Source organism: Marmota monax, unplaced genomic scaffold (genome assembly GCF_021218885.2).
Source record: "Marmota monax isolate L192 unplaced genomic scaffold, Marmota_monax_Labrador192_F-V1.1 WCK01_AAM20220418_F8-fsc00006, whole genome shotgun sequence".
NCBI classification, from domain to species: domain Eukaryota; kingdom Metazoa; phylum Chordata; class Mammalia; order Rodentia; family Sciuridae; genus Marmota; species Marmota monax.
In genome coordinates this window covers 9609738-9621849 of record NW_026693712.1, presented here as the reverse complement: position 1 = coordinate 9621849, position 12112 = coordinate 9609738, and the positions used below count along the sequence as shown (strand labels likewise).

General features: G+C 51.7%; 1 protein-coding gene across 2 annotated transcripts in view; it reads left to right on the top strand.

The window, feature by feature from the left end:
* Positions 1-12112, top strand: part of Ppargc1b (PPARG coactivator 1 beta) — a 106050-nt gene that overhangs the window by 74000 nt on the left and 19938 nt on the right. For both annotated transcript variants that reach the window (XM_046460114.2, XM_046460113.2), the window contains exons 2-4: positions 1798-1971; positions 7746-7958; positions 10984-11100. In XM_046460114.2, the coding sequence (XP_046316070.1) occupies positions 1798-1971; positions 7746-7958; positions 10984-11100 (504 nt within the window). The remainder of the gene's footprint in view (positions 1-1797; positions 1972-7745; positions 7959-10983; positions 11101-12112) is intronic.

Sequence of the window (12112 nt, the reverse complement as noted above, 5' to 3'; positions counted from 1 at the left end):
AAAGAAGGGGCAGGTGGAGCGCAGGGGTGGGGTATGGCCTTGTAGACAGAGACTTGTTGGGCGCAGTGCTGCCTGGCTTGAAAGCCAGAGATGGGCCACTTGTGAGGATGTGGCTGTGATGTTGCCCGTACAGGCAGGACTCTTGCAAAATGCCAATTAAGACATTTGACCCAAATTTGGATAAAAGCCTTTTTCCTGTGTCAAGTTGAGCTAATAATATACATTTATTCATAATTGATGAAGTCTTGTAAGTGGGAACAATTAAGGAAAAGGCCTGAGCAAAACCTGTTTCTCTTAAGTGTCACCCATTTGCCTTTTTTTTTTTTCTTTTTTTGCTGCGGCAGGTCCCACCCTCTCTGCCTGCCGTGAAACACCTTTTTTATCATCGTGGTTGTCGTCACCATTATTAGGTGTCATTACTGTTAGCTGACTTACTGAGCACCTACTGGAGCAGGCTGTAAGTTGCTCTTGGCTCCATAAGGCAGGTACTGCTGTTTCTGTCCCCATTCTACAGATGAGGCAGTTGGGTTTCAGAGGGATGAAGGGATCTGCCAGAGTCTCATGGCTGAGGAGGGGGAAATCTCGACTCAGATCTGCCAGCCCGGGCAGCCCTCCTTGTCCCTGTGGTGTTCCACTGCTGTGTCAGCCTCCCAGCAAGGCTGCTCTGAGTCTGCAGCCCTTCTGTGGGTGACAGTTAAACTTGGGAAATGGAGGGAGAAAGTGATTGCCCCTGATTCAGTAGGGCTGGTCCTCACCTGAGAATTTGCATTATTTCTGACATAAGAAGTTCCCAGGTGATGCTGATATAACTGGTCCTGGGACCACCTGCTGTTACAGAGTCCCACTGACCCCCTTCTCCCCACCCCCCACTGCCAGGCAGGTGTGTTTGGATATTTATTATGCGGCATAGAGCAATCTGTAGCTTGATTGTTGTTTCGTTCTGTTTATACATGTGGGATTATATTCCTGTGGATATTCTACAACTTAGTCTTTTATTTGATTTATCTCGGAGATGATCCATAGATCTGCCTTATTCTCTACAGTGTTTCAGGATACAGGGGTGCTATGGTTTTATTTGCCTCTTGCCTTCTGAAATGGGTGGCCTTGTGTGTTTTAGATATCACAGATAACCCTCTAAAGTCCCTGAGAACATGAGTGTTTCTCCAGAATCTGGTCATCATTCAATAATGTCAGCTATTATTGCTGCTATATTTTGTTTCCTCATTAATATTGAGGATTGTTAGCTTTAAGAAGTTTTCTTGCAGGGGCTGGGGATGTGGCTCAAGCGGTAGCGCGCTCGCCTGACATGCGCGGGGCGCTGGGTTCGATCTTCAGCACCACATAAAATAAAGATGTTGTGTCCACCAAAAACTGAAAAATAAATATTTAAAAATTCTCTCTTCTCTCTCTCTCTTTAAAAAAAAAAAAGAAGAAATTTTCTTGAAGGTGGGGGCAGCTGTATAAAGGAGTAACTCTGTTTACAGGCTCTAGTCAAGTTTTCAACAAAACAGTTTCAGTAAAAGGAAAGAGGTGCCGTGTGGGCAGGGCTTGAGGGATGTGTAGGAGTGCAGAGGAGGAGGAGCGAGAGCCCCAGGGAGGTTGTACCCCCAGGTTTGGCTTAGCTACTGGTAGATTTGATGATTGTGGGGCGGGGGGTGGATCTTAATAGTTTTGGGTCATTTGGCAAAATCTGGCCATGGCCAAGGGTCCGGGTTGGCAGCATCCTGTGTAGGAGGGCCCTGCATGGGTCAAGCTGTGCTCAGCTCTGATCTGTCTTTTTCCTTCCTGTCTCCGCAGGGTGGGGGTTCTGGGGAGGAGCAACTCTGCGCTGACTTTCCTGAGCTCGACCTCTCCCAGCTGGACGCCAGCGACTTTGACTCTGCCACCTGCTTTGGGGAGCTGCAGTGGTGCCCAGAGACCTCTGAGACTGAGCCCAGCCAGTACAGCCCCGACGACTCCGAGCTCTTCCAGGTAGGCCCTCCCAGCCTCACCAGCCCACCACAGTGCCAGCACTCCTGTCTGCCCCCAAGGTCCTTGGCCCTGCTGCATTACCTTCTATACCCTCTCATGCCAAGAGTCTCCTGCCCACCCAGTCTCTTGAGACCTTGTTTCCTCTGGATCTATACCTGACTTGGGCCAGTTGTCACCCACTTATCTGGCCTGTGTTGTCACTTCCATAAAGTAAGGGCTAGAGCCGGGCACTGTGGTGCTCGTCTGTAATCCCAATGGCTTACATTGGGAGGATGAGGCAGGAATATCATGAGTTCAAAGCCAGCCTCAGCAACTTAGTGAGTCCCAGAGCAACTTAGCAAGACCCTATCTCTAAATAAAAAATGTAAAAAGGGCTGGGGATGTGGCTCAGAGGTTAAGCCCCCCTGGGTTCAATCCCTGGTACAAAAAAGGAAAGTAACGGTTGGGGTAACCTGTCCCTCTATACCTCCCAGAGTCATACCCTCTGGGGCTGGGGGCTCCAAAGTCTGTTTCCTACATTGTCTCATTGAACCCCCATGAAGCAGCACCATTATTTTCCAGATAGGGAAACTGAGGCTTGGAGAGTTAAGTCAGTAGCTGAACTTGACTCAAACCCAGTCTGCCTTTTGAGCCAGGACGTTCTGAGAAGGACTCACATTTCTTGAGCACCTGTTCTGTGGTAGGACTACCCTGTGTATGTATTAACTCATTTAATTCTCCTGACAAGTCTCAATTGTAAATACAGCTGTCCCCATCTTCCAGGTGGGGCCTACAGTGGCACTGGCACTGCGTACGCTTAACAAAAGGCAGTGCCAAGAACCACTGTGCATAGACCTCTCAACCCTGCGTGCCCTGGGGGCTCACGGTGGTTGATCTCTTAGGTGGAAGAATATGTGGCCTGGGACAAAGCAAGCTCTGTGTGCGTGGGTGTGGGGGTGAGGCATGGAGGGCAGGGGATGAAATAGGTTGGGCCACGCAACTCCCTGTGTGTCAGGCACCGTGTCCATCAGTGCACTTCACGGGCTGGCAGGAGACATTTCCCCAGACCAGGAAACAGCTGCAGTCACTTGTGACAGGGAACTAGAGGAAATGAGCCCAGGAATAGAAAAGGTTCTGCAGGCTGGTGGTCAGGAAAGGCCTCCCAAGGAAGAGAAGGAGGCAGCCACGTGAAGGTCAAAGGGCAGGAGAGTTAGGCAGGGCCTGACCATGCAATCTTGTGCACCAGGCCAAGAGTCTAGATTTTCCCTGATGCTGTTCTAGCTGTAAGTTTTTACAGGTGAGAAAAGTGAAGTTCAATGACATGAAGGAACTTGCCCAAAGTCACACAATAGGAAGGGTCAGGGAAAAGGCTAAAATCAAGGAGCCCATACCATCACTGCTACACTGAACCCCTTTGCCACGCCCGTGAGGAGTCAACTGGATTGGGCCGAGGTCCTGGCTCCATCCGGGGCCTCTGTTTTCTTCTCTGAATACCAAGGATGCAGCTCTCCCTGTGTGGCTCCTTCCCTCTTTAGGAGGCCAACTTCTGAAAATGCTTTCGAGTTGCGCGGAGCTGATGTGCAGAGCGTGTTGACTGCTTCCTGAGACAGTCCTCACCTAGACAGCACTGGCCCCCCTACTCCTTCTGGCCAGACTCCCCCCCCCCCAGCAGGTCTCTGCTGTAGTCCTGTATTGCATGGAATGGCTTCAGACCCAAGTAAGCCCCACATAGCCCCTGGGCCCCAGCTCAGTGAGGAAGATGGTCCTCCCAGCTGGCAGAGCTCTGCCCAAGGCCGGCTCTGTCCATTTCTCACCTGTGCACCTGCTGTGCATTTGATTGTGTGCGTAGGGCCCGCCCTCACCCCCACGCAGCCGTCATACTCTGTGGGTCTGTGTCCATACTGTGGGTCATGACCTGGGCATTGCACGCTGTCAGGGCCTATTACGTGGTCATCCAGTGAACACACCCTTCGACTCCTGGCTCTAGAGTTGCCTCCTCCTGAAGCAGCTGGGCAGTGGCTTCCTCTGTGGGTGACCAGCTAGTACACATGTGTCTTCAGACCGTGGGACAATGTGATCTTCATCTGGGGCCCTCACACACTGACTCGATTGTAGCGTTTTCTTTCCTGCCACAGGTCAGACACAACCAGTATCAAAACCTTGAATGGGCTGGGGCTGGCGCTCAGCCATAGAGCACTTGCCTAGGTTCGATTCTCAGTACCACATGTAAATAGATAAAATAAAGGTCTATCAACAACTAAATATATATATATTTATTTATTTTAAACCAAACCAAACCAAACAAAAAGCCTTGGGCTGGGATCCGGGGGGCCCCCTGAGACGAGTGGGAATCACCGCGCCTGGCTGCCTGCGTCCGAGCTGTGTTCTAACAATTGAGTGGCACTATTGCCATGGAAACAGTCTGGGAGGGTGAAGAACAAGCTACAGTTATAAAGATTGACAACTTTTGGGGGCAGGGACATTGTGTTCCATTTCTCTGTGTGCCTCGGGGTTCTTAGGGCTGGAGCACAAGGGCACTTGGTAACTGTTTCTAGATGAAGCAGGTGTTGGACCATTCCGTGCTGTGTGACCTTGGTCCGGTAGCGCCCTTTGGTGGGCCTCTGTTTTCCCATGTGTGCGTGAAGAGGGAACATGGACTGGATCAGTAGCTTTTAATCTGTTGGGGACAAAGGAGAGTCCCTGAGTTCTTTTAGACTCTGATGAGATCATGGACCTTCCCCCAGAAAAATGGGGGAGAGGTAATTCTGAGTTTCTTGGCCTCAGTGAAAGGCCCTGGATAGTGGAGGATCTCCAAGTGTTCTTTTAGCCCTGACAGCCCAAAGGCTGTTCTGAGCCATTCCTTCAAGCCACTCTAGTTCCCCAGTGAAGCATCTCGAAGGCTCCTTTTCCTCCAGCTTGAGATCAGCTCAGGAAGGCTGGGGGTGGGGCTGGGTCTATTAATATCCTCCCTCAGCTGATTAACTCTCCATTAATTTGCACTCGGCTTCTAAGCGGAGCAGGGGGAGCTGAGCTAATGGGCCCAGGGAAAAAAGAAGAGGGTGGCCAGCTCCCTGGGATGTGTTATCTTAGGGTGCCTATGGGATGGCCTATTCTGGAGGGAGCTGGGCCGGCCTGGGCAGGTGTGGCCTTTCTTCCCAGCTGACTCTGCGCCTCTAGCCCCACCGGCCTGTTCCCAAGCTGAGCAGTCTTGGGGACTGGGCTTTCATCAGTCATTTTTATTTTCACCTAACCTGGTTGGTGCTTCTTGAGGTCTCTGCCATTTCCTACTCATTTCTGCCCTGGGCCTGGCACTTGGAAAACCATTGTTAGCGCTCTAAGTTCCAGGTTCTCATCCTTGACTCCATCCCTGACTGGCTTAATGACCTTGACAGATCTGTTTCCTGGGGTCTCAGGCCCCTCCAGCCCAAAGAGTAGCAGCTAGGTTTGCTCAGGAGCACCGACCACGATTGATTAGTAGTTGTAGCCTGGAGCCCTGTGTCAAGAGAGAGAAACTGGCATGGAAGCCACCAGCACCACGGTCACCTCGTGGTATGGTGCCACGTGTTTGACACGCCTGGTCACTACATCACTCTGAGCCCTTTCAGCTCTGATATGTGTGATAATCCACAATAATTCTGGGCCATTTACTGCAGTTCCTGGGAAAGAGTGGGAATTCTCATCCCATCCAGCACCGGTGATGTCATTTCTGGATGGCTTCCCTCTAGACGCTGGCCTCTGAGACACGGAAGAACCCAGTCTCCCGCCATTGTTCATTGTTCGGTTCATTCATTCCTTCATTCAACAACCCGGCTGTTCCCTAACGGCTGCTAGGGCACAGAGCTAGGTGCTGTCGTCACCACTCCAGGCGTGGCCTGCCTGGAGCCCTGCAGGGGACACCAGAAGGGGCCATATCTTGCCATTCTGTGGGAAAGGGAATGAGATTTAGACGAGGGGAACAATCTGATCAGGGTTACCCTGTCAGTGGCAGAGCCCTGTGTGACCAGCTCCAAACATGGCCACTGGGCCCCGAGTTCCCAGATCTTAACTCACCATCAGGTGGGACAAATTGTTCTGGGAACGCAACACTGGGCGTCTGGCCTGAGTGCCCGGGAGGCCGGCAGGTAGGGCATGGGGGCAGCCAGGTGAGCCTTCGCCAGAGCCACAGTCTCTGGGCCCCTAGCCCCAGGGCTGAGCCGGGCTGGCCACGTCAAGTTCTTCTTTTGACCCTTCTTTTATTCTTAGCTCTGTTCTAAAAATTACAAATGCGTTTGTTCTCCTCTCCCCGTGTCCCCCCTTCCAGTTACTCAGCTGCTGCTCCGGCTGCAAGGCTTGGAACAGATTTAGTGCAGCCAAAAGGCCGTCACGAGATGTGTATTTCAGATGAACTTCCTGAGGAAGGGATAAACAGCCTGACCCGGGGTGGGAACGCGTGCTGCGGGAGGCATCATGTGACAGCATGTGCTTCTGCCAGGACAGGCTTGGGAAGCAGGGGTTCCCGACTGAGGCCCCCATGGCTTACCTGGAAGCAATGTGATCTCTGCTCCCACCTCTGGCCCAGGGCTGGGCTGTGCATGCTCACCCTCAGAGATCAGAGCACCTGTGTGTGGGGCCCTTGGTCCAGGACCTGGCTCTGCCCCACATTTGCTGGGTTGCCCTTGACAGGTTTCTGAAATGCCGGGAGCCAGTTTCCTCACCTGGAAAATGAAGATTAGAAAGTGCTGCCCTCGTTGGAGGTGTAGGATGATTGAGGTGGCACTGACAAAGCCTTTCCCTCCGTCCCTCAGTCAGGCCTCTGCACTGGCTTTCCCCTCTGCCCAGGTCTTCTTTCCTAAGCTCTTTGCCTGTCTTTTGAGCCTAAGTTTGTCAGCTGTACATAGAGGGCTCCTGTGGCCCGCCTAAATAGCCCTCAGCCTCGGCCAGCTTCTTTCTTTCCATTACAGCGTCCTTTTATTTTCCTAATGGCTTTTCCCACGTTCCGAAATGGTCTTGATTCTTTCCTTGTTTTCCTCTACTCTCCTTTGGAGGGTAAGCGCAGGGAGGGTAGGGGCTGTATTACCAGTGTACCAGTGTCCAGCACAAAGCTGGGTGCAGAGTAGGCATGTGGTAGGGGAGGGAAGGTGGGAGAATCGTCACCACCCCGCCCCCCACCTCGTTGTCATGAGCATAGACATGGGAGCATGGCGGTATAGTCATCATGGCGCAGAAGCCATAGAGAGTGCTTGTTTTGTGCCAGGAACTGCTTTGGAAGCATCTTACCTATATTAACTTATCTAGTCCCCAACAAGAAGCTCTTGGAGTAGGAACTGTTCCCCGTTTGACAGGGGAGGAAACTGACTTGCCCAGGGGCCCACTGTTGTTAAGTGTGGACCCTGGGATTCACCCAGAGCTCCTGACCACCATACCCACCCCTTCACCCAGCGTGAGCAAGGACAGCAAGCCCTGGGGTCCCCCAGGGAAAGAAATGGTAGCTGGCTTCTTGTTGTTCTGCTTATCATTGTCACTGTTGAGCTCTGAACTTCACCTTGCCTGGGCCCCAGGGTCCTGGTGGCTAGGGCCTGCACTGAGCTCCTGCTCTTCATGTTTAGAGCAGCCTCACTCAGGTGGACAGACTTCTGCCCCACGTCTTCCACTCCAGAGCAGATCCCTTTCCATTCCCACCTACTGCCTGCTGACAAAATTCTGTGATCCTTGGAGTCGGCGACTCGGAGGGGAGGGTTGGCAGGAGGAGGGTGGTGGTCCAGCAGGGTGAGCAGCTATGTCCCAGGTGACTGACCCTCTCTACCACTTCCTTCCAGATCGACAGTGAGAATGAGGCCCTCCTGGCCGCGCTCACCAAGACCCTGGATGACATCCCTGAAGATGACGTGGGGCTGGCTGCCTTCCCGGTCCTGGATGGAGGAGATGCACCATGCCGCCCCGCAGCTTCACCCGTCCCCTTGTCTGCGCCCCCCAGCCCCGCTAGGGAGAGGCCCCCAGCCCCAGCCTCAGACGTGGATGAGCTCTCGCTGGTGAGAACCTATTTCCAGTGAGACAGTGGTGGAGGCTGCCATTTGGATCTGTCTGCAGGGGTGGGAGTGCAAAGCATCAGTCCAGCCCAACCTGGGTCCCTGTGCATCACGGTGATGTGGTTTCCAGAGGAGGGCCTGGACTGGAGGTGGGAGGCCTCTCTGGGTCTCACCTTTCCCTCCTGTGCAGTGGGACTACGCTTCATCTACATTCTGTAGGCTCCTTGGGATTTCAAAGACTGACCTTAGTCCTATGTTAAATCCTTGAAATTGCATGCAAACATTTTCCTAAAGATTATGTACACATGGTAAACATCCAGGCAGGAAGTGTGGACGGTTAAAAGCAAAACCTCCTCAGCCCTCTCACAATTGCTTTGTCCTTCCCCAGAGGTAACCATGGTTACCGATCTGTTATGTGACTTTCCTCTTCACCTAATTTTTTTTTCTTTTTACTACAAAAGGAAGCCTGCTCCTCCACCCTTCTGCACCTTACTTTCTCACTTAACATGTGTCTTGGGAACTCTTCCAAATGAACGTATGGAGCTGTGCTGTCCCTCTTGTGGCTGCATAGTGTTCCTGGTTGAGGATGTGTCACATCTGTTTAACCATGTCCCTGCAGATGGATATTTATATTCCTTTAACTCCACCATTGTCCCCAATAGTGCTGCCGTCATATGTAGGCCTTTGCCCCGGGTAAATGGATAAATTCCTAGAAACAGATCCCCTAGGTCCGTGGAGATAGGATTTTTCAGTTTAGACAGATCTTTCCAGATTACCCGTCAAAGAGATCATGCCAACTTACACTCCCACCAGCATGTTAAATGCCTTCTGTGAGAGTGTCTGAGGAGTGTCGGAATGTGTGCTTGGAAGAGCAGCTTCCTGGGGAGAAGATGTCAGCTTTGATCAGATTTTCAAAGGGTTTGGACCTCGTGGGTTACTGCTGGGGCTGCCCTCCACTCAGGCTGAGTCGTGCTGCCTGTCTTGGGCTCTTCCCTCACGTTGGATCTGTGGCTCCTGGGGGCCAATGAGGCACAGCCGGAAAACCAGAACCTGTCAGGGCTGGGAGGGTTCTTAGGTCTCAGGGAGTTGGAGCTGGAAAGGTCCTTGGTGACCACCAAGCCCAACTCTAAGGCTGCCTGAGTGTGAATCCCATCCCTGCCAATCAGTGCTTGTGGTTCCCTGAGGCACACAGCCTCCCTAAGCCTCTCTGACTCAGTTTACTGACCCATGCGGGTTGGATAATAGTTCCATCTCAAAGGCTATTAGGAGACTATACAGCAGGTATTACATAGGGAGCATTTAGAACAGTACCTGGCATATATGCTTGCTCAGTAGACATTAGCTAATTCATAGTCCTGGCACAACCCTTGGAAGTAACAAGAATCCTCAGTGCCGATTCTTAAAGAGGCAAAGAGCGACCCCTGCTGGTCAAAAGTGGTTTCCAGGCCAAGTCTCCATCTGCCTTCACCCCACACTCCTCAGAGTGTTCTGTTAGAGACGCTTCTAGGCTCACGCTTCTAGGAACCAGACTCACTGTCTAGGCTCTCAGTATACTGCCAGTTCTAGAAAGGCCAAATGAAGTCATCCAGACCCTAGGTCTTGTCCTGGATCCCAGAATATCCACCCATGGACTTCGAAGGATCCATGGACCTCTGCATGACTCTGTGTTTTCTGAGGTCAGCAGTTTCTGTTATATTCTGAGAGTCAAAAAGAAGGTTCTGGTCCATTCATTTTTGCCTCCCTGTCCTTGTTATGCCAAGGGTCTTTTCCAATCCAAAATCAGAGAGTCACAGGCCTGTGTGTGGTTTGGGGTATAGCAAGATCATGGGCTCCTCAGGAGGCCCAGCCTTTAGTGTTCGCTGGGTGCTTTGGGGGCATGTCCCCCAGGATGTAAAATTCCATCACATTTCTTGCCTAGTTCTCGGCTCTGATGGATCCTGGGCAGAACCTGCAGATGTGCTCAGCCTCTGTTCTCTCAGCTTGGATGCATTGTGCGCCTGCTCACGGGGCTCAGAAGCAGGGGAGTTCAACAATCTTTGTAGAAAAAAAAAAAAAAACCTGGAACAAAAGTCTAACGAGCTAACTGTAACACTATTCCACCTGTGTAAAAATATCTGAGTGGGTTGGATGTGACATATCCATGTGTATTCTTGTATGATCAGTGTCACCACCTCCGGGATAGGGTCACAAGAAAGTAATTAGTGGCACTTGCCTCCGAGAAGGAGAAAGGGACCTTGGGCAGGAGGAAGACTCTCTGTGTGTATGCATGTGTGTGTAGAACCCTGAAGTGCTCTACCACTGAGCCACATCTTCAGTTGTTTTTATTTTTATTTATTTTTGTTTGTTTGTTTGTTTTGAGGCAGGATCTCATTAATTTGCTGAGGCTGGCTTCCAAATTTTTGATCCTCCTGCCTCAGCCTCCTGAGTCACTGGGATTTCAGGCATGAGCCACTGCACCCTGCTAGGAGGAAGCCTTTCTTTTAATTTTCCATTTTAGTGTTTGTGGTATGTGTGTGTGACATTTATAAGTATTACTTACATAATCAAAGAAATTAAATTTTTAAAGGTAGTGTGAATGAACAAAAGGGAAATCAGCTGGAATCTCACATCAGAGAATCATTTTGGTACCTAATCTCCCAGATTTTGTGTGTGTGTGTGTGTGTGCACTCGCGTGCATGTATGTGTCTAGTGCAAGTGTATGCAGATTGCCTGGTACTGTTTTAACAGCAGGATGGGTAGGCATTGCCCATGATGTGTTTGGGTTTCTCAAAATCATTGCTAAGCTCTTGGGTTGGTGATTCTGAAAGGACTTACAAGATAGTGGGACATTTGTGTGTGTTTAGGATCACTAGCCAATCAACTTCCTGTACTTACTGTATTGGGAGCATCATTCTAGACTGTCACATGCTCTCCCCATAGTCTGGTGGTGCTGGATCAGGGCGTGGTCAGCCTTGGGTCTGGCTGTCTGGTCCTCTGTATCTCTGGCCATGGCCGGGCCCCAGCATCTCTCCCTCTGCTTCTCCCCCAGTTGCAGAAGCTTCTCCTGGCTACATCTTCCCCGACATCAAGCTCTGACATCCAGAAGGAGGGGACCACCTGGCGCCAGGCCAGCCTCAGGTCTAGAAGTCAGCGGTCTTGTGTCAAGGTATTTCTGCACCTGCCCAGAAGTCTACCTGAGACCCCAGGCGGCCTCTTAGGGCACCACCGTCACCCCTGGCTAGGGATGGCAGGTTTGGTCCCCAGCAGCCTCTCTTGCTGCTGCTCACATAGACCTTGCAGAGTGCGCTCCTGGAAGGAGGGCTTGGGCTTTGACATGCCTCTGTGCGTCAGGCACTGATAGACATTAACACAGGTTAGAGCTGACCGAGGAAGGTGCGGCCAGTGTGGGGCTCAAGTTCTAACAGGGTGACAGACCAAAGTAGGATCATCCTCAGAGGTGAAGGCCACAGTCAACAGAGCACTAGGATTTCTTTCCTGGGAAGCCATTGGAGAGTTTGGTGCTCTGAACTCCAAGGGCTAAAGCATGTCCCCTTTCTTTCTTGGTCTTCATTGTCCAAGCCTAAGGAGGAGGGGTTTCTGCTCCTCAAAGCCACATTCAGTCTTCTGCCTCCTGCCCCTGCACACTCCTCCAGGGGACAGCTGCACATGGTTCTGCACTCTAGAAGCAGAATCAGGTGCCTGCCTGACAGGGGTGCAGTGTGGGAGCCTCTCCCCTTGCTGGGGTCCCCAGGGGGCAGGCCCCTGTCCCTACACTACCTCCCAAAGGCCTTCCCTCTTGTGTGTTTCATTTTTCAAGGGGCAGCAACCAAGCCCCTCCATGAGCCAGTGCTGCCCTTTGCAGGGCTGGGAGGCCCAGCAGAAAGAGAGACAGCTGGCAGCCTTTGTTAGAAAGCCCCAGCAAAACCACATTTGGGCCTGGGAGGGAAGTGGACGGCAAGGGGGGCAGAGAAGGCTCAAGTGACATCAGCTGGTGCTAGATTACAGAGGACCTCAGATACCTGCCCAAGGAGCCTCCCCTTATCCTTTGGGCTCTGGGAAGCTGCTAAATTGTTTTCTTTTTATAACAACTTTATTCGAGTGCCATTTGTACATCATGAAAGCCCCCTGTTTGTTGTTTTTGAGTGGGAATCACACTGGGTTGCCCAGGCTGGGCTCAA